Here is a 27,249-nt window from a genome sequence, read left to right on the forward strand (position 1 = left end):
GGTCTGAGTTTATGGAAGCCATGTGGAAGCTTTATCTGTGTTAGCTGAGAGCTGGAAGACAAGCAACTAAGTTAAAAATTGTCAAACTACTCCTCCGGATGCTAACAGGGGCTGGTTGTATCCATCTACCAGAATGGTGCTTACAATTATGAGGAAACTATGTCTGTGTCTTATACGAGGTATTACGTGAGATCTGCTGGAGCTGGAAGGTTGGTGGGCTTGTAAAAATAAAGGCATTAGATTTTGTTTGACGGTGGCAGTTTTAAGGACATGGGTTTAGAAAGTGTGGCAACAAGAAGATCAAATATATAGTGACAGGTTAATTTGTCATCAGCTGTAAATGTTTTTGTGGGGTTTGATAGCTAAGGGAAGTTTTGTGTCTTGAAGAAGTTCTCTTTAGTTTGTGACTTCTTTGGGGGTCTTTGTAGAGCATCGGCTGGTGTCCCTGGGAAATTGAGTTTCCTCTTGGTGGGGAGTCATCTGGTAGTGTACTGGTCTCAGCTGCACAGAACAGGAAGTTTACATGGGAATCTGACAACTCTAAAATGAAGGATTTTTTTTTTTTTTATGTCTGAGTGGCAAGTTAATGTTACGTAAAACTGCCTACTGAAGCCAATTCCTTTGCTAAATTTGTTTTCATATAGGTTTTTTCATTTCTCCCATGTGTCCAAGAAAATATTACTTGGCTAAAAGACATTATTAATTCAGTTTAAATCAGGGTATCAAGCCCTTTGAGTCTAGTACTGACATGTGCACGCAACTTTCTTGTTTAAATCAAACCTGCTGGTTGCTGGCTTGTTTGTTTCTCCACTATCCCTGCTCTCCCTATATTCAGGACACTAACCTCACAAACTGCTAGAAAACTAATGGTCGAGTACCATTTTTTCAATAATTCATATGGAAAAGCAATATCCTGCAAAATTTCGGTAATCAGGTATGTATACAATCCAGCTTGTGCAGAAACTTGATCAAAATAGAACCTTAACTCCTAGTTAAGTCTAATTAGTTTTTTTAGGGGGAAAAAAAAAAAAAGAAAAGCAGAGTTCAATACAAAACCACTTCTCATTTTCCTTTGCAATCAGCACATCATTTTTGTTTTGTTAAAGGACGTGAGTTGTATCCCTTAGATACACAGCTTGGGCAAGCTTTGCGAAACAATTAGTGCATCTTTCACATGGTCTGAACTTGATTGAATAATTACTCAAATAATGGTCAGTAATGGAATACATAGGGTTATTTCGTGGCTAATCCTCAGGTAATGGAGTTGGTGTATCTCTGATTTTTCTCTTAGCAGTTCCCAGTGAGCAGGAGACTGAGACAAAAGTGATTACGGGAAGTAGAGGGAGTCACTGGAGGCCAGCAAGGAAAAGGGGGCCTTATCTTAAGCAATTAATCAAGAAAACTCCTATTGTGGGACAATTATTCAAAGCTAATTCTAAAATAGCTTTAGAGCCTGAGGTCCTGAAGGGGTTTTTGTGTGTTTTTTGGTTTTGTTTTTGTTTTGTTTTAAGAATTTTGCCAAGGTCATTGGGAGCACTGGGGCAGACCTTGCATCAAAACGAAGGCTGCTGCATACTTAGGAAGGAGCTGGTTGTAAAGTGCAGCATCAGGCAATGGTGGCTTTGAGGTCGTTGTCAGAGCTGTAATTTTTTATTTTAAAAAATGAGTTGGAGGGTTTCTAAACAGAGATAATGTGTTGAAACTTACCTAACATTTCCACAAAAACATCTTCTGTTATTTTGCATCCATTGCAAGCAATCCCAAGAGGAGTCTATCGCACATCATTGCACCTTTGTGCCCAGCATTCCTAGTGTACTTGCAGGACTGATATCTCTGAATCTCTCTTTTATTTTTTTTCTCTTTTTTTTCGCACTGCTTTTTCTTAGCTTAATTGTCCTACAGAGGCTTGTGACACCTGCAGAAGAGTAGGATTGTTTCATGGCTGTGGCTTTGCAAAAGAACACGAGGTCTTTCCAGTTGTCCCCCAAAAAAAGCTCTTGTATGGTGAGAGCATCTAACAAACTCCTTTGCCCTGTTTTTAGCCCCTGAGCTCCCTTGGAAGTGAGATTTATTTGAAGATGTTGCTGTGATCCATGAGGTCCTACGGAAAGAAACAATAGATTTTAGCAGCTGTCCCTGAAAAATTATAAGGTCGCTGGAAAAAAAAGCAGAGGTTTTAAATTGGATGTGGTTTAAATTTTCCTACGGCCTCCTGAATTGGGCTCCTGGCTGGAATGGGAAGCTGCCTGCAGAATTATTACTCAGCACAGTCACCCTGTGCTCTCGTAGCACTTTTTTTTCAGCGGTGCTGACAGCAGCATTTTGAACCCTCTGTAGCATAGGGCTGTCCGATCCGGTTTCAAATGGCTGTTGAGTGCTGCCTGAGAAGTACTGCTGTGTAGGTGATCACACTGCCCTGATTAGTTTTCTCTCTGCCCATGGGCACCTTTTGCAGGGCAGGGTTACAGGGAGAGCCAGTGACACACATGTGCTCCCATAGAGAATAAAGCAAAGAGGCTGAAGGACAAAGAGAGTCACTAATTGGATTTGTAGCTGTAAGAAAAAAAAACTCTTAAAGTAAACATTCTCCTCTCTTTAAGTCTTTCCTTGGCTTCTTTCGTGAAGACCGCTTGAAAGTATCTGTTTCGGGGGTGAACCCTTCCCAGCAAATTTAATTTTAAGGCTTGTCAAGCTTTATTAAAACCTTATCATCAGTGATTTCCTTCTCTGCTAGATCAAGATTATATTTGTTATGGGATTCATATTGTATCTCAGAATTCTTCCCAGCAGATGTGGGTTTTCATGTGTGTACCAAGACATGCCACTGCCAATTCCGAGTACTGGAGTCCTGGGGAGGGTGTTGTCAGCACATATTTGGGAAGACTTTGGATGCTGTTCAGACATTCGTAAGCTGGAACTGCATTTGTATTTCAGAGGTAACTACTGTTTGAGTAAACGCATTGCTCTGCATGGCAAAAGCATTCCTAATTGCTGCTGGTAGCCATCATCAAATGTGCTGATATACCCATTCCCAACAGCTGGAATATTTGGTAAACGCTTCTGGGTATGGTGTGCAGACATACATTAAGAGAGAAGGTGAACACACGACCTTTTTTACTTTGAAGATGTAGTAACTTTGTTTGCATTAGTGGGAGTCACCAGTCAATGGCAGGATTTTTTTATTATCATTACATTTCAATGACTTATGTTCATTTGTGCCACTGTGGGTAGATGCTGCAGATCAGAGGTTTGCCTAACAGTGTAGACAGACTTTTTCCAGTTTATTCTAGAGCACAGGATTTGGTTGACATTTTTATACCTCTCAGTTCATATATTGAAAACAAACTTCTCCCTCCCCTAGTTTTTCTCATTTTTATAAAATATTTTTTATTGCTGAGATAGTACTTAATTTCTCTTTCTTATCCAATGAGGACAGTCAGATGGATGGAAGAGTCTCTAAATATGTGCTCTGTTTTGGGGTGGTTTTTTTAAAGTGCCCAGAAGTAACCAAAGCACTTTGGAAAATACAGATACGGTTCTTGCCCTGAGCAGCTTATCATTTGGTTTCAAACGTGCCCTTGCAATTGCAAGTAATGTGCAAGGGGAAGAGGAGAGGAAAGGCAATTAATGGCCAAATGAGTTGTTGAACTAAGAAGTTATTTGAAGGTGATATAAACGCTCGCAGCCTTTTTATGATGGCAAAGTTGCATCTTTGTCCTGCATAGCAAGAGTGATGATGGTCTTTTTAAGTTGCATTGAGCCAAAGCTGCCTTCTGGTAATGCATTTTTGCAGGAGCTCCATCATGTGAGCAAGTATATAACAGTTTAATACCCAAAATATCCCAGGTTTACTTTTCAGGGAGTCAGAAGCAGACACAGGTAATGGTAGGTGATTGCAGACCTCATCTGGCAGTGGTGTTCTCTCTCCATGAGGGTTTTGAGCCCCACCAGCACAGCACTGTCTATGTTTGTCCTCTGAACTTCAAGAGGAGCCTATTATTTGGTAGGAGACCACTGTCTTAATATTCCCATTTCTTCCATGTTATCAGTTTCATGTCAAACATCTGCTCTGCGCTGATCAGTATTACCACTGTCTCCCCTCCCATCTCTTCTGCCTTTGCCGCAACACCAATAATGAGTCGGGTCAATAATGATCACTGGGCTGAAGGGCATGTTGGCTATTTATAGCAGCAATATAAATATAAATATGCTTATTAATACAATCTAAACACCCCATTGTGCCATCATGTCTGTCTCTTACTTGCTATCTCAGACTCCTGAAGGCAACAAATGCAACTCTTAAATTCTAGCACTTATGCCCTAAACCACCATTCTGCTGTCACGTGTGTGCTACACAGAAAGCAAAGCTTTTGGGGTTTAAATTTTGAACTTTTGGGAGGGAAGGGTGAGGTCTGAACTAATACGGTAAAAAAAATGTGATGTTTATGGGACAGTGATGTCTTACCATTTCTGGGGCTCTTTGGCTCAGTTGCAAAATAAGATATTAAATAATCACTGTATTTTCTCACTTCTGAGTCCAAGTACCTGAACGCAAATTAGTAGTATGGCAGAAGTACAGGTACCCCAATGTAATAAATTCCTAGTTTGTTCCTCTGCTGGGAGGTATAAATTGTTGCTGCCTGAAATATTTGAAAAAGTCTGGGGTTTTTTAGCACAGGATTTCACTGAAGGTTGAACAGTATATTTTCTTTTCCAAGACCATAATATATAAAAGGAAAGCACTGCAAAATTCTTCCAAATGTTTGTAGAAGTTCAGTGATTTTGTTTTCAGTAAAATTTGTGATACTTGAAAAGCTCGTTTGGAAAGCTCAGCCAGGAAGATTAGATATGGAGGTGCAAAGCAAATAGACTGACCATCTGCTTTCCTTTTGTCAAGAAAAATACGTATAAACCCTTTGTGTTACATTTGAGAATTGTTAGATACAGATAATGCGATGTGGATTTTGAGTCTTTAGATCATAAGTTCGATCTTTGCAAGAGGAGCGGTGGCAAATCTTAGTTGTAACAGAAGTTCTCATCCTGAAACATTCCCAGGAAGATTATTAAAATACTACAGGTACTACTGACATCGGCTACAAAGATCTACTTGTGCATATTTCTTTAAAGGAGGGAAAAAACACCTTAATACACAGTATTACCATAGCTAGGCCCTATTATACTATTGTAATCATAGCTGAAGCAAGAACGGTGATTAACGATGGCAATTTATTGTATCTGACGAGGGGAGAAAATAGGAGATGTTGTCGTTATCATAAATCATATCATAAATAACCAAAGAGAAGCACTCGGAAAGCTTGTGTGGTGTCAGCAGCAAGCCCTTTCAGGCACGTTAGCCCAGGATGTAGCCATAGAAACCCCAAAGTCATATTGTTATCTTAGTCTTGCTGCAGTTATGTGATACAACAGTATTAACATATAGATTAGGCCATTTATAATACTAGGTGTCATTTCAGGTTGGCTTGCTTATATAGCATTTTAGTTTTTTATTGTGCCGAATGTTAGGGAAACGCTGCATTTTTACAGGTCAGTATAGAGCCATTTATAACGTATCGGCTCCACACCTCTGTCAGTCTTGCTAATGTACTCTGTTATTGATTGGTTGTACTCTATGAATTGTCATTGCCTAATTACCTTGTCTTTGCTAATAATTTTATTTTTTTAGAAGTCAGAATGTCCCTTTAAAGAGAAAACCTCTATACTTGCATGTATACTTCGGGGCAAGTTCCCGATTCTGTTAAGGACTGTACACCCCAGAGGGAGTAAAAAGTAAAATACAAACCATGCAGATGAATCCAGATTTTCTTACGGATGTGTTCTGTCCCTGCCTGTATGTTTTGATCAAACAGCGGGGGCTTTCATGTCACGCTCCGTTCTGCAAATTTCAGGGGAGAGACTCAGTCACAGGTAATTCAGAGCAACACCAAAGTGACTGAACCAAGGCTGCCCTGCTGACAGGGAGCTGACTGGCTCTCACACATCTCGCTCGCTCGCTTCCTAAAGATGCTTCTGTTACTGTTTTTACTCTCCACCCAAGTCTGCGTAACAGCTCCAGACACATTAGCATAGCATTGCCATGCACATGCATTTATTCCTGTATGTATGTGTGATCTACAAAAATTGTTGAGCTGCTGTTAAGAAGTCAAAATGAAAATGAAGTCTCCTTCTTAGTATTTAGACAGAAACATATTTTTGCTTGCTCTGTGCAGCGGAAATGCAGGACTGATGTTTTGTCAGGTCAGAGATCGTGAGCATAACTGATAACAATCTGCCGATGCTGGTTTTCTGTCTTAGCAGGGAGGTGGGTGTGTCATTTTAAGAATCTTGGGTAGTTTGGCTTCATAAACATTGCGTATTCTAAAAAGTATTATAATGAAGTCTGCCACTAGTAAGTATTTAAAAGTGTTATTCTCATTGCATCCAGTATCCTGAAGCAGCACTAGAAGCCATAGTGCGCATTATACCCTAAGGCAGGATCTGATGCCCGAAGGGTGATCCTCCGCACCTCTCTCCTCTTCTTTCCCTCACCCTTAGGCTTGTCTGATCCTGAGGTGGGCTTTTTACTTTGCCAACTGGACAGAAAAATGCTTGAATTAGCCTGTGAAGTCACTGCACTATGCAGAAGGGGGCAGATGATGATATAAGAAAGGAGGTGCAGGACTTTCTCTGGCTTGTTTTAGCCCAGAAATTTGAGTAGCATCATGACAGACCAGATTGGTGATTTGAGTTCAGACTATCAGATAATCTTCCTTCTTTTAGCCTTGATTAGTTCCCTGTTCTCCTGCACAAATGTTTGAACCAGGACAAAAGAAAGGATGGGACTGTTCCTTTTTAAAGCAACACTGCAATGTAGAACTACAGCTGTAGTAGTTGTGGTTTGTTTCTGGCAAACTATTGGTATCTTATTCTCATGCTGGTGTTCCAAAGTTCATCTCTGTTGATTTCACACCAAGAAATGCCTAATCAAGAGTGCAAAGCAGTTGTTCAACAGGATGGAGAGGTAACTGAGCTGGTCTGGAAATTTGTGAGTCCTGAACCAGATTATTGCCGTCATCTGTATTTCAGGATGGATAGATGTGTTTTGTCATTAGGGATGGAGAGGGGTTTTGTTGACCACTTATAGCTTCTTGGGCAGATTAGTAACTGCTTTTGGGGTGATTGATAAATGTACACACCAAGTCTCTCTGTCCTGTTGAACACCTCTAAATTCAATCCTAGCTAATTGTTTGTTGAAGGCACCACCCAGCCATTTGAGCCAGAATTTTCCAATATGGCTAATGAGTCTGGATGCTTAACTTCAGGCACCTGTAACATCCTCTTTACAGTGTTTCAGTTATGTACACAAAATCACTAGCCACACCTGCAAGCCCTTTTTTTTTTTATGTATTTGTGGTTTCTGCATACTGAGAAGGCACTGGAATGAACTCGCTGGCAGTGTTGGTGGAAAAATTTGAGGCACATGGAAGATGAGCTCCTTGATGGTGCTGTCTTACCAGCTCTCTTCCCATAGAAAGTGTCAATTGGAAAATGTCAGGGTTTGGTAATAGGTTGATTGATCTCCTTTATACAGTAAAAGAGAAATCTGTTGGTGGTTACCTGTTTGGTAACCAAGTCACATCAGTGATCAGTTGTGTTCATATGGCAGAGAAATTATATATATAATCATATATATAAAACATATATATATAAATGGAGAGAGAGACATACATCAATATAAAATCTGGCATTTTAAGCTGAAAATGTATTGCAGGTATCTTAGTGTGTTCATTTTGCATTAGAGTATCAGGATATTGGCCTGTAGGATATCAGGATTGAATTTTGTCACTCTTCCATTAATTTCCTTTATGGACCACAAGCACACTTTCTGTTTGTTTGGGGAACAGGCTGCTGTTATTACAAGTTAAAGAGATAAAACCTAACATGGCATAAGAAAAAAACTTCATTTTTAGCAGAAGTCAAAAGCCCCTACTTAATAGGATATGATAGGGATGTTAAGCTCCTGTTGTAGTGACATAAATTTCCCAAATGATACCTTTGGCTTTATCTAATGCTTTATCTAGACAATGGGAGAATTATTCTGGAAGTCTGCAGGAAGTTTTTTGGTATTTTTCTTCATTAAAAGGTTTCGTATGTTGGGTGGGAATGATCACTTCCTTTCTTGCATTTGCATGGAAGAAATGCATTATCTGATAGTTCTTTATTTGGCCATTTTGCATTCCATTAGAAAATAAAGTTTTTAAATTCTGTTTAAAAATAAAAGGGTTATGGAAGAAATTTGATTGCTGAAAATAGACATGTATGAGTTGCATGGAAACATCTGCTTATTCAGTATTGTATCCTTAATGGGTTTGCTCTGATAGCTGATACTGTTTATCTGCCATACTGCAGTTAATATCAAATACCAAATGCCAAAATGTTGCATGATTATATTGGCTTCCACAGGAACTGTTATTTGCCAGAGCTTTGTGCAATTAGTACTTTAGCCATTGCATTGGAGGTAAGAGGCTACTGTTACTACTTTCATGGTGTACTTTCTTTAGCGAGTGGTGTCCAGCTTTAGGCCAGCATGTGTGACTCTGCTTCATCTTGTATGTAAGAAATGCTGGTTTATTCTTAGAGCTCCAGGTCTTAGCCAGATGGTTTTGTCCTATCACCACCCTGTGACAAAGGGAAATAATAATCCAGTTTCCAGAAGAGAGACTGATACTTTCCTTAAATTAAATACCAGCCAACAGCAGGGTAAGTTTTTGGCAGAGCGAGGAGACATCTTACCTATCCCAGTCTGCGCCATGTTCTCTAGGACATCATCTAGCTGTAAGTGCTTATGCTACTGTCTCTGAACCTACCAAGTAAAAAGTCTGATAATGACCAAGATGATGACAATTTCAATTTTATATATGTATATTTATATATATTTTATAGATATGTATATTTAAAAATAGGTTTTCTTGCTTGAGGAATGCCTGTACGTAAGTGCCTTTCTCTTCCATCCATCAGTTTTGCATCTTTTTTTTCTTGCCTTCACTTTCATCTGACATTGTTGAAAGAGGAACATGTGCAGCCTCCTCCAGTGAGGCAGACAGGAGAGCCTGATAGCATGGTACAGGTGATTGCACTTCTTTTTAGAATCATAAAGTCACAGAACAGTTTGTATTGGAAGGGACCTTAAAGACCATCTAGCCCCAACCCCCCTGCCAGGGGCAGGAACACCTTCCTCTAGACCAGGTTGCTCCAAGCCCCGTCCAGCCTGGCCTTGAGCAGTGCCAGTGCCTCACCACCCTCACAGTGAAGAGTTTATTCCCCATATCTAAGTCTCCCCTCTTTCAGTTTAAAGATGTTCCCCCTTGTCCTATCACTCCATGCCCTTGTAAAAAGTCCTTCTCCAGCTTTCTTGTAGGCCCCTTTAGGTACTGGTATGGGTTTTTTCTGCAATAAATGCAGAAGTTCTGATCCTTTGGACCCTTGTGTCGAATGGTTCCTCGATCATCATGAACTTGGAAGTTCATTACTGAAATGTTGAGTATTGCTGTCCTGAAACTGAGCCGTGGCCAAATTAAGAAGGTGTTTGGTTTTGGAGTCCCTGCTGTGCTACAGGAACATGATGTACCAAGAAAGAAATTTTGTGCTTCTTTAGTGGCTTTTCCTTGAAAAGGTGCAGGAGTTTCAATTTCTTGGCTGAACGGTTCAGCTTAAGAAATTTACCAGCATTTGAAGTGGTGACACATCGCCATGGCTTGTATTTGGGGTTCTAATGCTTTCTCTCCAGAGATCCCAAGGAGCCACGTAATGATATCAAGTTCGGCTTTTACAGCACCTCTGTGAGATGAAGTTATCAGCAGTACGAAGTGTGACCTGCCCGAGATCACACTTCAAACCCGTGTCAAAAGAGGAGTGGATTCCATCCTCCCTTAACTTCAAAATCATCCTTTAATAAAAGTGAAGAGCTTGCCCCTGTTACATAGACACAGGTGACGTTACACGTCCTTATATGCTCCCGTAAGAAATGCTGTCTTAACAAACGGTTTTCTCATAAGCAGTGTGCTAACAGCTATCAGCCTGTTTTATTTCAGCAGTGGAGAAATTTCGCCTTTGGGGCTGTACTACCATGGGTGAACTCATCCCTCCCCTAACCCTTGGATTGTCTGAACTGGCCCTGCACGTGGGGCCTGCTGACATAATAAACAATTGTTCTGTATAGCTTTAGTAATGTGAACATTAACATTGATCCAGCACTGACTTCTCTAACAACAACCAAAAAAAAAATGTATCTGTTATCTTGAGAAACCTCCCAAACAGCTCTAGTCTCCTTTCATTACAGGAGAGAGTTATTAGGGCAGATGGCCGAGGTGATATCCATTTGACCTATAGATGCTAACTGGAGTCAGATCATTAATAAGGTGGCCGGAGATAGGGAGAGATGGCAGTAAAGAGAGTTAAAAAGCAATCCTGCGCACAAAGGATTGTGTGGCAAGAAGTGCTGGGTAGCGAATGAGATGGACAAAGGTGAAAAGGGGGCCGCATGGTTTTAAATGCTCATCGCCAAGTCAAGCAGATTACACTTAAAAGCTGATGTTTTCCCATATTTGGTTCCTGCTCCGGTGTGAATCCTTTGGGAGGAAAAAGAGCCTGTAGCTCTTGAAGGCAAGATGGAGATTTCACTTTCTCTAATTAAACCTCCCCCCCCCCAAAAAAAAAGTGCTTTTTTGTTTTCTGCCATGGGCACAGCTGCGGTGGCTCAGGTTTGAAAGCCGCTGCCTGGCAGAAAACCAGTTCTCGCTGAGCATCAGACTGTGGCCTCGTTCCAGGAGAAATTTGGATTTCATTTGACCACGATAGGATTCCAGATTGTCATCTGAGCATGTCTGAAAAGTGGTGAATGTGTGTCAGTAGTTAAGTGCTCGTGAACTTCCTTAGTCCCTGGATTGTTCAGGACTGACCCAGGCAATTTTTTCCAGATGTTTTGGGGAATCCAAGTCCATATAAAAGGGATGGTAATGCTTCTGCTTCCTTACTAAAGTTGTCTTTGTGGCTTGCAGGAATGTGTATGAAAGCTGGAGCCAAGACACCCCGATTTCTAGTCTCACCTCTACAAACTGCACTTTAACCTTTTCTGCCCTTCCCTGGCATCTCCACACAAGATCACAGAAACTTCATGGGCCTGGTGCAAACTTTACTTGGCCTCATTAAAAAAAAAATAAGCATTGCTCTTTTTTTATTGTACAAAACTCCAGTCCCTGTTCTCCAAACCTCATCTGAAATTGTTTTTTCGCCTTTGATCCAGCAGCTGCTGGTATTCTACAATCCTGAGTAGGTAAAACATGAGAAGTACCTTGGGATAGGAAGGAGTTACAAAAATATGAAATATTGCAGTGCACTTCCATGGGACACGGTATAACAGAGTGGCTGTTGAAGCAGACACTGGGCAGAAATCTTTAGCAAATAGATGTTCTGATTTTTCTAGTAAATGTAATTTTTTTACTGTTTGTTGCAGTAATTTCTCTTCCACTTTATTGACTCTTTTCATCCCCATGTTTTTTATATTAAAATGGTTTATGTTGCTATCTCTATAGTCTGCATGGTCAAACCCTGTCTTTCCTAGTGTTTGAATTTGGCTATGCTTTCGTCTTGTAGCCAAGGCAGAAGACTTCTCTAAATCTGAAATTTACAGCGAGGTGTTTGTTTTAAATTTTATCGCTCTTTAAAATTTTAAATGAAAACAAACTCAGTGGCGAACTAGGTTGAATGGGGTTGGGAGGGAATTGCTCGGTAGCAACGGGTGGTGTGTGACATCTGATGAATACTAATTCTTCATCCCCAAAACAGTTTTGAGCTGATAAAGGCAGCTGATTTCTGCAACAGCTTAAACAGAGATTGAAATTACTTCCATGATCTGGAAGCAGATTTTTCCCCCATAGCAGGTGCAGGCTTGGTCCACAGTGATTTCTCAGTTATACTCTAACTTTGCAGTTTAAAAAATTTAATGTCAGTGCCCAGCCAGGCAAAACCTAACTCCCTAACATTTCTGTTTTTCACGGAAGGCTAAGACTTTATCCTCAGGCAAAGTCTCCTCTCTGGGCTGGCTGCTGTAAATCCTCTGGGCCCTGGCAAAAGCCAGAGTTGCTAGCTCATTTTACTTAATTTGTGATGCTGGCAAGATTTGTGCTGCAGCCCAGGGCTCTTGACTCAACTCTCCTAAATCAGAGCATTGACACATTACAGTAGAGAAACACCAGCACAGAAAACCTGAAAATAAATGCCTTGAAAAGAGATATTTCAGAAGGATGCTGTCTTACAAAGCTCTAAATGGTGTTAGTGTAACATTATAGGTTTCTCGGTGCTTGCTTCTTTAAAACCAGCTGCTCATTAAGAAGTTGGGTTTTAGCCACTGTCATAATAAACGTTTTTTACATATTTCATGTGAGAATCTTAGGGCACTTGATACCTTTCCACAGAAACCCTGCTAGACAAAATGTCATGCATTTTTGCAGGGGGTAAATAGAGACATGGGGTGAAGTGAAGTTGTCTGTGCAGGAATGTTAAAAGGCATAGGTGTAATGACATAATTACAGCAAATATAAATGTGTCAGGTTCACACCAGTGTGGACTTTCTTATTCCAGACTAAGAATCCTTTTTCCTGCTTGGAGAAATCCATTTTGAAAGTGAGGAAGTGTATCCAAAAGGATAAAGTGCTTGGCTGTCGTTGGGGAGATCAGAGGTTCTCTTCTTCTCAAACTCACTTTGGATTTGCTGGGAGATCTCAAGTGAATTTTCTCCTTTCTCTGCACCATAATGTCACATGTGTAGGACTGAAGATGGTGTTGTATGTAGGGGAAAAAAATAATTGCTATTAAACAAAAAAACAGAGCCATCACACAGGTGGTGTCCACACTGACTTGAAACAGTTGGTGCCTGATGTCCACACTGTGCATGTTTCAGGTTTATCTTATTTTCAAAAGCTGTTTTTTTGTTCTCATAGCCTGAATGCCCACTTGCAACTGGAGTATGGTAGGTGTATTCCTCTGGCAACTTTGTCTTTCATGTTGGTTTCACTACAACAGGAAGCCAGCATATGCACTCCAGGATTGCTCCATGATACAAATAAAACAACAGTAAGTGGAGAAGATGGGGAAATGCATTTCAGAGGTGTGCTCCTGATCCAAACCAACACGCACACACTCGGTGCTGGGGTGTTCCCATACAAGCATAACAGATAACATCCGTGTGCAGCAACCTCTTAAGATGGTATCAGAGACAGAACCTGGCAGGTTGAATGGGGCTTAGTCCTCTGCTTTAACCTTCAGACTGTGCTGCTTCAGGAAAAAACAAACCAGGTTTAGGAAGACTAGGTTTTCCTAGTTGTTAATCTGCAATCAGAATTGTGTAATATGTAGGCAAGACAGCTCTAATTCCGGTGAATTTTACTTTGTTGTATGTATGCTTTGCAGTCTATTTTGTTACAGAAAAAAAATCTCTCTTCATTTGAAATGAATGAAGCAGGTTCACGTTATTGTAATCCTAACAACTGCAGTAAGAAATAATCAGGATATTTTTAGGTAGAACTGACACTTTGGATCTGTTCCACAAGGCCTACCACCACGAGGCAGCTCTACCTTCCTATCTTTTGCTCATGCGTTTGACGTGACGCTTGCGATGAGGGCACCTACCAGTTGTGATGGTGGCTGGTGTGAGACAGAGGAGATGCCACACTTTCCTTCCAAGCAGACCAGCTGTTAGGTGGCCAGTTGTCTCTCATGGGCTGAGATACATGTGAACGTTTGCTCTAATGCTTGTTTGTGTCTGTAAAACACATTTTAATTATCCTAATATGTTTTTTAAATGTCCTTTGTTACAGAAGAGGAAGAGGAACAGGTGCCTACCGATGGAGGTACATCTGCAGAAGCCATGCAGGTGCCACTGGAAGAGGAGGGAGATATGGAAGAGGATGAGGCAATTAATGATGAGAACTACTTGAGCAAGAGACCGTTAGAAAGTCCTGATGCTGAGGAATTTCCACCTGTGAAACGGCCAAAACTATCTGTTTCCAAAGGTGACACCTTGGACGGACCTTTGGAACCACGCGAGCCTCTTAGCTCAATAAATACTCAAAAAGTACCACCAATGCTTTCTCCAGTTCATGTTCAGGACAGTACAGACTTAGTCCCTCCTTCACCAGAACCACCAATGTTGGCTCCTATTGCAAAACCGCAAGTGCCAGCCCCAAAAACTTCAGAGGCAAAGCCATTTGTACCCAAAACAAAGTCCAAAACAAGTTCTCCAGGACAGAAGACAAAATCACCTAAAACTACACCCTCACCAGTGGTAACTGGAAGTCCCATACGTTCACCAAAAACTGGATCCAAAGAAAAAAAGTCTCCGGGTCGTGCCAAGAGCCCAAAAAGTCCTAAGAGTCCAAAGGTTCCTGCTCATGTTCCCCAACCACCTGTCAAGCCTGAAACACCAAGCAGAGCCCCTCTGGCTGCATTAAGTGACAAGATGGGAAAGGAAAACATTCAAGTAAAACAGGGGCAGACACCACCTGAGCCTGCAACCAAGCCAAATACTGAAAACCAGACTAAGAAAGTACCCGTAATGGATAAGACCATTGATGATTCAATCGATGCTGTGATTGCTCGTGCATGTGCAGAACGTGAACCAGATCCCTTTGAGTTTTCCTCCGGTTCCGAATCAGAAGGGGAAATTTTTACCAGTCCTAAAAGACTTTCTGTTTCAGAGACTACAACTCCTAAACCTTCTGTTTCTGCCAATAATGCAAATAAGGCAGGAGCAACTCCAATACCTCCCTCAGGTGGGACTTCAAGTTCAGACATTTCATGGACAATGGATGACTCAATTGATGAGGTCATTCGAAAGGCAAACATGGGGACACCTTCTAATCCACCTACCAACTTCACTTATTTCTCCTCTCCTTCTGCTTCACCTCCAACTCCAGAACCTCTTCTCAAAGTCTATGAGGAGAAAAACAAGTTGGCTTCATCAGTAGAAGTGAAAAAGAAATTGAAAAAAGAGCTGAAGACAAAAATGAAGAAGAAAGAAAAACAGAAGGAAAAAGATAAAGAGAAAAACAAGGAGAAAAGTAAGGAGAAGGAAAAGAACAAAGAGAAGGATAAAGACAAGGAAGGAAGCAAGGAAGCGAAGTTTCAGTGGAAGGAACTGCTCAAAGATGATGATCTTGATCCCTATAAATTCAAACTAAAGGACTTTGAGGATGCTGACACAAAAGTAAAGTTGAAAGATGGCAATACCAAAAAAGACAGGGAAAAACATAAAGATAAAAAGAAAGAGAAAGAGAAAGGCAAAAAAGACAAGGATAAGAAAGACAAAGAAAAACTTAAAGATAAGGGTAAAGAAGATAAGATAAAGGCTTCATCAGCACCTCTTGTGTTACCTCCCAAAGAAATGTCTTTGCCCTTGTTCAGCACACCAACTCCAATGAGGCTTCCCAGCATGTTACCTTCCTTGTCTCCAATGCTTCCTGAAAAACTGTTTGAGGACAAAGAGAAACCAAAAGAGAAGAAAAAAGACAAAAAAGAGAAGAAGAAAAAGAAAGAAAGGGAGAAGGACAAAGAAAAGGAAAAGGAAAAGAAGGAGAAGGAAAAGGAGAGGAAAGAAAGAGAAAAGAAAGAGAAAGAGAAGGAGAAACACAAGCATGAGAAGGTAAGCTGTTTGGATGAGTTGAGATGGTGTACTTGCTTGAAAAATGCATATGGATTCCTCTGCTGCTGAGCATTGTTTAAGAGCTTTGACAAGATGTGTGATTACAGGTTAGGTATTTTTTAAAAATAACTGTTCCAAGGAAGACATCAGCCAAGAGTTTCAGGGTCTGTCCAACCTCCTTGGAAGACCAAACAATGGAAGTCCAATTCTGTGAATTTGAAATGTGAGATTGCCCTTCTGGTTTTCCTTGACTTTCCCACTTTTCACTTAGAAAAGCTGGGGCTCAGACTCAGTAACAGCACACACACAACAAAGGTATGTAATGTTGCAGTGTACAAATTTTGCTCTGTACATTTCCACTAGTAGGGCCAGCAACCCTATACCTTTCATATAAACTTTAAATTTCATTTCTGAGCATCTACTGTTTCAAAGCTTGTAGAAACCTGTAAATTACTGGGTGGACTGAAATGAGGAGCAGGCAGCCTTCAAATAAACAAGTTCACCAGTTATCTCAGATGTTCAGAAGAGCTGCTGAATCTTCTCTTAGCCAGACTACCCCCTTGTTGTTCCAATTTGTTTGAAGTAAGAAAATGATTTCAAAATTATGGTCTAAATATTCAAATGTCACCTTTCGTTTTGAGTCTTATGCTTGAGAGAGAGAAGGTGAGAGCTAGTTTTCAAGTGGGTTGAGCTCCTTCCACTCTGTAACTCTTACTGATTTACATCAGCCAAAGATAATTTCTTCATTCCAATATCACCTAATCTTGAAAATATATTTAAGAAATGAAACCAGCATATTTGCATATTATCAGATTTGAAATCCCATTAGAAACAGCTCCCCTAATTCACGGTTTGCTCTAATTTTTTGTCACTTCACCTTATAATACGCATTAAATTGTTAATGTAAAAAAGAAGAAAAGAAAGAGATTGTCTTCATGTTTGATAACCTTGGATACAGGATTTCCTAAATCTCTATCCTCAGCATTAGGAAGCACTGTGGAAGTTCTGGTTTTACCAAGATGCTCTTTACATCCTACTTTGAGTATAATACTCAATTTGTACAGGCTCACATTTGGGACATTCCTCACTTTTCTTTTTTGCCACTGTACCCTCTTATGCTGTCTGCTGGGCTTGAAACAAACTGCTGATTTCAAAACCTGACATATTTTTAAGTTGACAAATGGTTCTTCCATGCAGAATCTGGGTGATCTGGAGAAACTGACATCTGATTGCTGTGGATGGACAGGGTGGTGGCCCAGCTGTCCGTGTTAATTTAATGTCTGGTTTTAGACTGCAGCAACGTTTTCACGGATTCCCCTTTTTTTTGTCTGCCTGCCCCTCATGCCTGAGTCGTTTTGTCAGTATTTCATTGAGAATTTCTGAAGAGATTTCTTTTTAAGTTAAATACTTGTGCATATAGAACAGACATGAGTTGCTTGTTTTTCATGCATTCGGGTTTGCATTTCTTCTGCAAATCTCTGTCTCTAGTTTGCTTTAGAGCAGTATAACAGATACACAGACAAACACAAACTGGTAAAACTTCAGTATAGACTGAACGTACATATATTAGGAAAGTTGTTTGACAGTAATAAAAACTTGGACAAATTAAATTGACAAAGCTGCCCATTACCTTGGCAAAAAGTCCCTGTCAAAAGATAAACTTTAAAGCTAGAATGCATGAAAGAGTCCCCAGATAGAATTAAAATTTAAACTGATTCTTGATAGATAAGCTTTTTTTAAATCCACCTCTTTGCTGCAAGTCAGGATTTTAAAAATAAATTTCCCCTTTAAATCTCTTGAGCGATTTTCATTTTTTGCAAGGCCGCACTGCTGGTGTCCTGGAAAAATGGAGAGTTAGAGCTTTATCAGTTGGTGCCCTGAGGTATGTGGCAAAGAAGCTAAATCCTTGAAGATTAGCAAAAAAAATGCAGCACATGGCAATAAGGGGCTTATATGACTACTAGTATTAGTTCAGGTGAAAGAAGTATTGCTTATACATAAAACTGGACAAATCCACTGACAATGTATTTTTAGTTAGCTACAAAGGAGTCTTATATTGCTGGACTTTACCTCTTTGGTGATTTGGGAAGCTTAGTAATCCACTGTAAATGCTCTTCTGCTGGCCCCAATTCCCAGTATTACTCCAGAATGCTGCTCTTTCGTTTTAACCCCTAAAAGTACATGTTTCCTTAATTTAGCTTTTAAATCACACAATGACTTATTTAGCCAGCAGTTGTGCTGTAAGAGCAAATGATCAAGTTACTGCTCGGACGTTTAGCCTTCCATGGCGCGGGCGCTTCGGAGGCGTGAGCACAACCTGCAGGGCTAACTGCAGCTTCAGCTCTTGGTGGCCAGTAGAAAATAGGAGATTTCTGTTTCTAATATTGCTGTACTTAAACAAAAGAGTAACTCAATGGTAATGTTTCCATTTCGGAGTATTGTTACAGTTATTACCTAAGCATGCATCCCATCCTGTTGGGAAATCAAAGCTTTTTATCAAGTTTTCCCTGTAATTTTGCCCCAAGCAGCTGCAAGACACCGAACACCAACCAGTACTCTGTGTAAATGGCAGAAAGCAGGAGCTGAAGGCTGCATGCTGGAAATGTTCAGTGATGGCACTGAGGAAGAGGAGCTTTTGCGCAGGGCTTCCCTGCAGCTCTGTGCTCCGCAGTAGCGTTAGGGTGCTGCCCTTGGAGCCAGAAGAGGAGACAGCGAGCTGGGGCGCTGTCTTTGCACACTGCCAGATTAAAAGCCAAGAGTCAAAGCGTTACACCCCATTTCTACTATGGAAATTACCGGGCGTGCTGTAGGAATGACTGAACAGCTCACGAAGCAGCTGCTGACCCAGTTTCAGCTAACCTTAATACGCTGAGCTGTAAACTAAAGTAGTTGAGGAGCTGCTTCATGAGAGATGGAGCCATCCTTGCATCGGGGCAGGTCTCGCTGGAGCTGCCCCAAAGTAAACTGCCCTTATTCGTGAATCAAAACCCTATCAGCAATGTAGGGGAAGACCAGGATATGCAGGATATAACTGTGAATGCTCCTTAATATTCTCTCTACTCCAGTCATGCAAACTGTACGCACAAACCCACATTGTAGAAAGGTGCTTCCTCTCTCCTGTCAAAGGATGATATTTAGGATTGTGGTGGAGCCCAGTTTTCCTCTTACAGCAGACTGCAATGTCGGTATCTGAGCATAAAGAAGTGTTTTACTTGCTTTTCTTCTGCCACATGAGCCCACACCACCATTGTTTAGAACATCTTGGTGGTGTACAAATAATAATAGAGAACCTATATACAAAGGACCGATGGCATGGCTATTGTGCTGTGCTGTGTGCTGGAAGCTAAGCAGCAGTGTCTGTCCTGGGAAGTTTTGTTTTCAAAGTAGACACTACAGAAGGAGGAGAAACCTTTAGGAAAAATGTTTCAGGGAAAAAAAAAAAAAAAGAGGTAAAATAATCTGTGCAAAGCCATGTGCCTGAGCCTCCTGTAGCCAGGGTTCAATTCTGTGTCTCTGTCCCGTGGATGCTGCTACAGGTTTAGATGCCAGGAAAGCAGTTAAGAGACTTACCTATGGGAAGTGGCAGTGAAACTGTTGCAGGCATTAGGAGCTTCAGAGGGAAAAAGCTCTTGCAACACTCCAGGGGAATGACATAACAAAAAGCCCCTTGCTATATAAACAAAGAGTAGAGAGAGCCTGTGAAGTAGGCTAATACATATCCATAGAGAGCTTTATTGAAAAGCATGGTTAGCTGTGTCAAAACAGAAATACTACTGAGGCTGCAGCCCTTCTCTCTCTGGAGTAGACATCTCCTAATGAGCAGCCTCAGTTCTTTGGGCAAGGTGTGTGGCATGGGACTTCGTCATTACCATTCCTCAGTGTAAGTCCTAACTGAGTCCTCCCACTCTGGCCTGCCATCTCCTGCACTGCTTTCTGTGCTTTGAATTGATTGTTGGCCCTCCCTTTCTTTTTGAAAGCTTTTTAAAACAGATTTCTCCCACTGAGATTTTCTTGGGTTTCCATTTAGTGTATGCATACTGTTTCTGTGTCTTTAAGTTCCTGGACCAGAGTCAGCTAGTTTGTTATTTTATTAAATACGATGATGCACATGCTCAAAATGAGATCAGTCTCCCTTGCTTTCTCTCTATGCACATATATAATGTATACACACTTCTCATATATATGGATATAAATTGAGCAACTTATGTATGGAGAATCATTAGTGTCAAATGCAAAATCTGAGATGATTCTGTGCAGGTTTTGCAAAGCGGTAGCTCAATGGGAGTTGGTAATTTTGACAGATACTGGTTCAAAGAGTTTAAGGACATACTCAAGTGGCCCAAACTCCACCAGATACTGGGCTTAGAAACCAGGCTATCTGAAAAATAGCCATTAGAAACCTCAGCCTAATTGCATTAAAAAGCCATGATTCTGTTATACCTATGTGGATAAGTACTTCCTTAAAGTATTCAGTGTTGGTGCTTGGAGTTTATTTGCTTCCTTTGTGTCTACTTGTGATTCAAGAGTGTCACAGTACATTTATCTAAGGAACTTGGCAAATAATTGAATTTAAATCTCAGAAAAAAAGTGCAAACACCAACAGGTACCTATCAAGTTTGAGTGCGAAGGTCAAAGCATTTCATGTCATTGTTTAGAAACATACCATGGGGTTTTGTGTCTCGAGAAAAATACTAAATTGGGAAGACTTGTTAACAAAGTCTATGTGCAGGTGCAAATGCTGCGAAGTGTCAAGTTGATTTTTTAGTCTAGAATTTATATTTGTGATTTGCAATGGCTGGGAGCTCCCCACAAACTCTGATTGTCCATGCCACAGCACGAAGCATGAGAGCACGGTGATCACTCTGTCGTAGGGCTGCCTCATTAAGCCAGTACACTGGTTAACTCTGCCAGTCCTTTCATGTAATTAATGTATTTTGGGAGTCTACTTTCAGTCTTTGATTGATGATTGTGTTCTCTTGTACAGATAAAGGTGGAACCAGTTGTTCCGGCTCCATCACCAGTTATTCCTCGGCTGACATTAAGAGTGGGTGCAGGCCAAGACAAGATGTAAGTACGAATAAAGCCATCTGCAAGGTGTATGCTTACCACAGTTCATCCTCTGTCACTTGTGGTAGCTCTTACTTTCAGTGGGAAATGCTTAAAAATTAGTGGCAAATGATATTCATATAGCTATGACATGTTCTGACCATTCTAATGAATAATCAAGCAGAACACTTACCAGTAGAAACTTTTTGGACGTTTTGCCCTTTCTCGTCTACTCTACAAGTGGGACCCATCATCTTCTGTCCATCCTACTGCATCTCCTACTCTGTGCCTTTCTAGAGCGGGGATTACAAGACTCCATCTAGACTCGTATGATGCCTCCAGTCACATTTAGTGAGGTTTCCGTAATGGATGGTTATGCCTAGTGTAACCTGCAGCTAAGTTTCATAATGCTCTTCAGCTAACAGTTGTTTTATGCTTTAAAACATAACAGTTGAAATTTCCTTCATACACATCTGTTTTATTATAACTGTTGATGTTTATTCATTAGTGTACCTAACACATTTCATATGTTGGTTCATTAGCTCCCTAATTATGGGGTGCTGTTGTACAAATAATAGTTACTTTGTACTGTATGAGCGTAAATAGGATGATCCCTGTCCTGAGATCATACAGCATAAACAAGTGGCTGAAGAGGTTGGGGAAACCATGCGTCACGGGGCCCCTTAGGCTGGCCCTGTGTTGTATGTGAATTCTTTTAATCAGTTTTTTCACGTTGTTTTTAATGACACAAAGCACACTTTCATGTCTGATGGTAAACACGAGCACCAAACAGATTTTTCCTTTCCATTCATCACATTAAATATTGCTAGTGTAGTCGCTTCTCTTTTATAGCCATTGTGAACTAAATCTCCTAATCGCTAATTTTTCTACTTTTTAGAAGTTAAATAGCATCTTTGATGATTATTCTCTTTTGCTGTGATGTCCAACTTCACCCCAGTAGATAACTGTGGCTTTTACTGGTTTGAAGTTTGAAAGGACTTCAGTAATTTCTTGGTTTCTATGGGACACCCCACCCCAAATTTCAGGGCTTTTTCCTGCTCTTCAGTAGTTTCTGCTTTCTTCCTTTCACAATATTTGAGTATGATCTAAATTTCTGTGCCTCAGATCGCTGTACGAAAGCTCCAGCTTTCTCAGAACAGTTTTCTGTCCTGCTGTGCGTGATTTGAATGTGCACAGCTGGACAGACTGTCCCTTTAAAGTTCACAAATCCATTTTCCTCCTTGAGAAGCTATGGATACTTTTAAACTCTGCTTTTTCAGGGACTGTACAAGTGTTTATATGGGGAAAATGAAGTCATATTTTCAAGGCAGAACTTCTGAAGTTCTGAAGCCATAATTTAGCACCCAAGAATTGACTTTGCTACCCGTCTTATCTCACCCCAGTCTTTCTCATACCCACACATATTTTGAGAAGGGACTTCAGACTCCATCTGCTTGATACAAAATATATGGGTACATTGTCATCAGCCCTGCCAGTCTGCAGTGGGTCAGAGACACTGAGATCTTGTTTTATGGCCTTTTGGGAAACTCGCAACTATTCCAGTTTCCTGTGTGCATCTTCAGTGGCACCTTGACCACCATCTGAGGACCTCAGATGTTGAGTTCCATAGTGTGGCAGAGCCCAGGGTTTAAACCCCAACTTCAGGATGGGAGATACACAAAGGTGACTTAGCTCAAAGTTTCCAGACAAATTAGGGGAGAATTAAAATACTAAGGCTGAGATCTTCAGGGGCAGGGGAATCCTGGAGGCAGCTGGTAGCAAATGCTAAAGAAGTGGTTGTGCTGCAGCTCTCTGCACCATCAGCTCGGCCTAAGAAGGGAACTTCATATTCTCCACATGACACTCGTCCTTGAGATTGCTTTAGGCTGTTTAACCAAATGAGGTTTGATATTTGCTTAATGGTTTCCCTTTTCTACCTTAAATACCTCCTCACTGCCCACCATACTGGCACCCTAAAGTTCTCCCAGTGTAATGGCTGTCTCGCCCAGTTGCACCTTCTGGCTGATGGCAAACAAGAACTTACAGAACTTTGTAATAGCTTTTAGGATTTTTCATAGTTTGCCAAGGCAAAATCCAGCAACAAATGTACCATTACGCAAGTAAATACAGTTTTGTGCCACATGGCTCTGGCAGCTGTTTTATACTGCGTGTCGATCCGATGTCTAGTGCAGCAGGGCTCGCAGTGGAGCTGTTCTCTAAATAATACTTTTGCTTTCATCCTCAACAATTAATGTTCAGCCTGAACTCAGAGCATATTTTAATTTTCACGTGTTGTGATCATTATGAAAGGGACTGGTGTGGCTCTGAGCCAAGGCATTATGTAGCTGTGTGTGGGCTGGACCTCTGACGTTGCACCAGAAGTCCCTGCGACCTCTGTTTAAAGTTACTAGTTGAAAAGACCATAGTAGAATCACCAACCTTTTAAGTACAGGCAGAGACAAAAGCTTTTGTGATGTGTTATGGTAAGGGAAAGTTAAATTTATGTTTCATCTGTGTTGATAATGAAGTTCTGAATATCTGGTAATGATCATATAGAAATGAGTAACAACTAGATGGAGTAATGGTTATTTCAGTTTTCTCTGCTAGTGAGAACTGTTTGGAGGCTTTTGGAAGTACTTAAGTATCTATTCAGCTGGAGGTTGGTTGGTTTGGGAGAGTGTCATATAAAACATTGTCCCCAATGGAAGTATTTACAGATCTTTGTGAGGCCATGAAGTCTTCAAATGTCTGAAGAAAAAGTGTCAGGTTGATGGTTCTCGAAATGGAGATTCGCATCACACCATAAACACAGCACCACAACGGGAACACAAGTTTACTCAAATGATGCAGCAGTGGTGAGGAAAATGTCTTTGCAGCATAGCAAACACTTTATCATTTCACTTTTTGCCTCCTCTGCTTGGACCAACATACAAAGCAGTGATGGTAGCGACAGAGAAGACTCCTTTCTCGTTTCTGTGAATATGTGTACATACCGCTCCTAGAGTCAGAGTGGTAACTGCATTTGAGCTTCTCTGGTGTGCAAATAGTCTTACAACATACATCAGTTCGAAAGAGACAGCTATTAATAACGTTAGGTTAATAGACATGAAAATGTACTTTTGCTGAAGGATGGATAAGCCAGTATTAGAAAAACTGGTCTGCTTTGGGGGTTTTTGCAAGTGTTTTAACTGCACAGTAAAACAAAAAGAAAGTAGATTAGAATCAAAGCATTTCCATCTTAGTTGTAAACAATTACAGCAATACTTGCATGGGTACCACATTAGAAGAAATTTACTGGATTCCATTCTAATGCAATTAGAGCTAATTTTGTTCTTTAAATGAATAAAAGGTCAGCTAGTAAATCTAGTTTATCTCAAGTCCAGGCTTCAATAAATTGTTTTATTTAATTTGTTGTAAAAGATCTTATCCTTAATGGGCCTAGCTCTTATTGGTTTGCTTGTGTTCTAAAATATTTATGACCACCTTTTTAGATATGATTTGAATGATATGTCAGAAGGGTTTTTCACTGTTGGTTTTTTTTTTTCCATTCCAGTGTTATCAAGGTAGATTGCTAACTGAGTTAGTATAGGAAGGAACTAGAGATGCTATCTTTTTAAAAAAACACAAAACAAAACAAAAAACCACAGCTAGTATAGACTTCTAAATTTTAAATCAACTGCAACTGATGAGCAGAATTTAATAGTTTTATTCAGTTGCATCATGGTTTCTTTTTGTCTGGTTATTTTTCCTAAGCCTAATCATTTTTCATGCACTTAAGTTTTTAAAAAGCGTATCTGTTGATGAGGTGTTGACATTCAAGCTACTACCATACTTCACATAAACTTCAGCAAAAGTATGTGCTGTTATTTTTGATACATGAGATAAATTTATTCTACATTTAAATACAGCTTTTAAGAAAAGACACAGGGCTTCTGACACTAACACTAGACCACAAAGCAGAGTACCACTCACTGGCTGCCGTTTCAATGCTTCAGTGACTTAGAAGCAGGATATATATTTTTTGTGAAATCAAGTCTGCAAATTTCATAGAATCACAGAATGGTTTGGGTTGGAAGGGACCTCGAAGACCATCTAGCCCCAACCCCCCTGCCAGGGGCAGGGACCCCTCCCACCAGCCCGGGTTGCTCCCAGCCCCGTCCAGCCTGGCCTTGAGCACTGCCAGGGGTGGGGCAGCCACGGCTTCTCCAGGAAACTTGTGCCAGTGCCTCAACACTCATTGTGAAATTTAGCCTAAAATTTCAGGCTTTTGCTCCAGATTCATGCTGCATTGTATCATAGCTCTGCCATCAGCAGGGAACCTGGAAACCAGACATGAGAAGAGGAAAGGCAGGTATTTTAACAGTGTTTAACTTGTAAACTTGACCTGCTGCTCTAATGAAGTTACCCTTTGTCTTACATATTTTTAAAGTGAGTAGATATGTGAATTTCTCTGAAAACAAATTGCATGCATGCTCAGGTACGTATGCACGTCTATAAAAAAACTATACTAAATAATGTATGTATACTAAATAAGAATCCTGAAAGGATGAAGGGATAGAAAAATTTTTGTTATCCAGATATTTAATTGACTCCACTAAAGCTTTTTATTGCTTTGTAGGATATTAATCAGTCCAAGTCCTAATTTGTGGTCGTTTGGAGGCTCACTTGACTGCGTGATCCCCCATGACAAAAGCCACCAGTGTAGCTAGCTGACATCCTTTGTAGGCGATCTCAAAACCAAGTGACAATGCAGACCAAATTATTTTGTGACCAGTAGATGTGACCTCTCTGTGTAATATTAGTGACCCAGAAGCATCCTTTTGGAACTAAGAGAACAGGGGAACCTGTCCTGTTGCTTTCTGTTTTATTACACCGAGTTTCTATGATCATCCATCTAAGAACTTCTACCACAATAAGGTGCTCATAGCATGTATTTTTATAAGTTGTCAAAATAGCATGTGTCTGAAAAAGTGGAAGCCTGGAAGGAAATGCAGCTTGAGGAAATCTCCTCATTGAAGCTATAACCCTACCTGAAGCACAGCTGGACTGTTGGAGGAGTTTGTTTTGATGAATGTATGTGGTTTGGGTCATCTTTGCTCCTTGCTCAAGAATTTTTTAAGTGCAACCACACTTGGGCAACAGAATTGCAGTAAAGTAGTTCTTCATTCATACTTTTTGGAACTCTGTAAAACTTAAATATCTAACCTGCAGCATGCAGAGTACCACCAAGTTTATTATAGGGTAATGTTCTCCAAAAAACAGATGCCTTAATCATAGATATTCTATCTGCAACTAGCTTAATTTATGTAAGAGTTGAGCTGCAAACTCTCCAGAGACTGAATTTTCTTGGGAATACTACACATGTACGTACACAGTCAGACTTTAAAAAGGTAATGGGACCAAGGGCAGGGAGAAGAAGGTTTTAGCAAATCCATTGATACCCTTTTCATTGACCTGGTTGAAGACAAGAAATCAGGCAAGGACCATGTTGGTGTTTCTCTAAGCTCACTGGGGATCTGTAGTTGCTACTGTACCGTGAATACTTTTTTTTTTTAAGTTGCTCAAACTTCCTGGAGTTGTGAAAAAAAGCTGGATATCTGAGACAGGACTTTGCCGTTAGCTTCAATTAAACCAGAATTCTGCCCTATGTAGTTTTCAAGAATGTATCTTACTTTTAAGATCTTTGGTCATCTTTGGTGGATATTCAGGAGCTTTATAATTTTTAATAGGGTTGTTCTTGTACAGGTAAATCAGACTGTGTGAAGAAACTTTGAACTTTGGGTGCTGTTTGGTGGAGATCTACTCAGACTTTGATAATTTAGATTACTGTCTTCGTAGTGTTTGCCCACAATAGCTGAATAATGGGGTTCATTAACCTCCCTGTGTAGGCATATCCAAATTGTTTGCCTCTAGCCTTGGCTCCCTACGTGTGGCCAGGGAGGAAAGGTTTGGCTTTTTATTGACTTGTCAAGCTGTAGGTTTGCATTACCAGCCAAGTAGCTCGTGACCCATTCCCTTTATTTCACTGTTTTGTGGTGGGGAAACAGGTAAAGGAATCCTGCTGGAAGCCCCTCCTTCCGCACGTTTTTATGAATAAGAGCAGTGTTTGGAGCAGCTAAGGCACCGTGACCAAATCCTCCAAAAGACGTAATGCAAGCAGCATGGAGCTATTGTGGGACACAGCTGTGGGCGGTGTTGGTTACCCTGTGAGACGCTGCTTATTCAACAGAAAGCTCTGGAAGAGAACTTATTGTGGAATTAAAGAGGAGGGAAAAAGTGATACTTCAGGGAGAAAAATGTAGAAGGGTAAACCACTGTTTGGAAAAAATTAAACAATAGAGTCCGGGTAGCAAAAGTCTGTGTTTATTGCTGTACTAATGGGTATCCCTATTATTTTTACAGTGTAGCATGTAGCAGAGAAAGACCATGTTAGCCGTGCATTAACAGAATTAGCGCTCTGGGTGTCGATCCAACTTTTGCTGTAAGACGGAAGAGGGCGTGTGATGGTG

At 40.6% G+C, this 27,249-nt stretch overlaps 1 protein-coding gene across 3 annotated transcripts in view; it reads left to right on the plus strand.

Moving 5' to 3' along the window:
• Window positions 1-27,249, plus strand: part of TAF3 (TATA-box binding protein associated factor 3) — a 120,279-nt gene that overhangs the window by 77,103 nt on the left and 15,927 nt on the right. For 2 of the 3 annotated variants that reach the window (XM_055711273.1, XM_055711274.1), the window contains exons 3-4: window positions 13,872-15,694; window positions 20,679-20,761. In XM_055711273.1, coding sequence (XP_055567248.1) covers window positions 13,872-15,694; window positions 20,679-20,761 — 1,906 coding nt within the window. Of the gene's footprint in view, window positions 1-2,769; window positions 2,937-13,871; window positions 15,695-20,678; window positions 20,762-27,249 lie in introns of those variants that run through there. The other variant, XM_027815274.2, reaches the window with a different exon arrangement.

Source organism: Falco cherrug, chromosome 5 (genome assembly GCF_023634085.1).
Source record: "Falco cherrug isolate bFalChe1 chromosome 5, bFalChe1.pri, whole genome shotgun sequence".
Lineage (NCBI taxonomy): Eukaryota > Metazoa > Chordata > Aves > Falconiformes > Falconidae > Falco > Falco cherrug.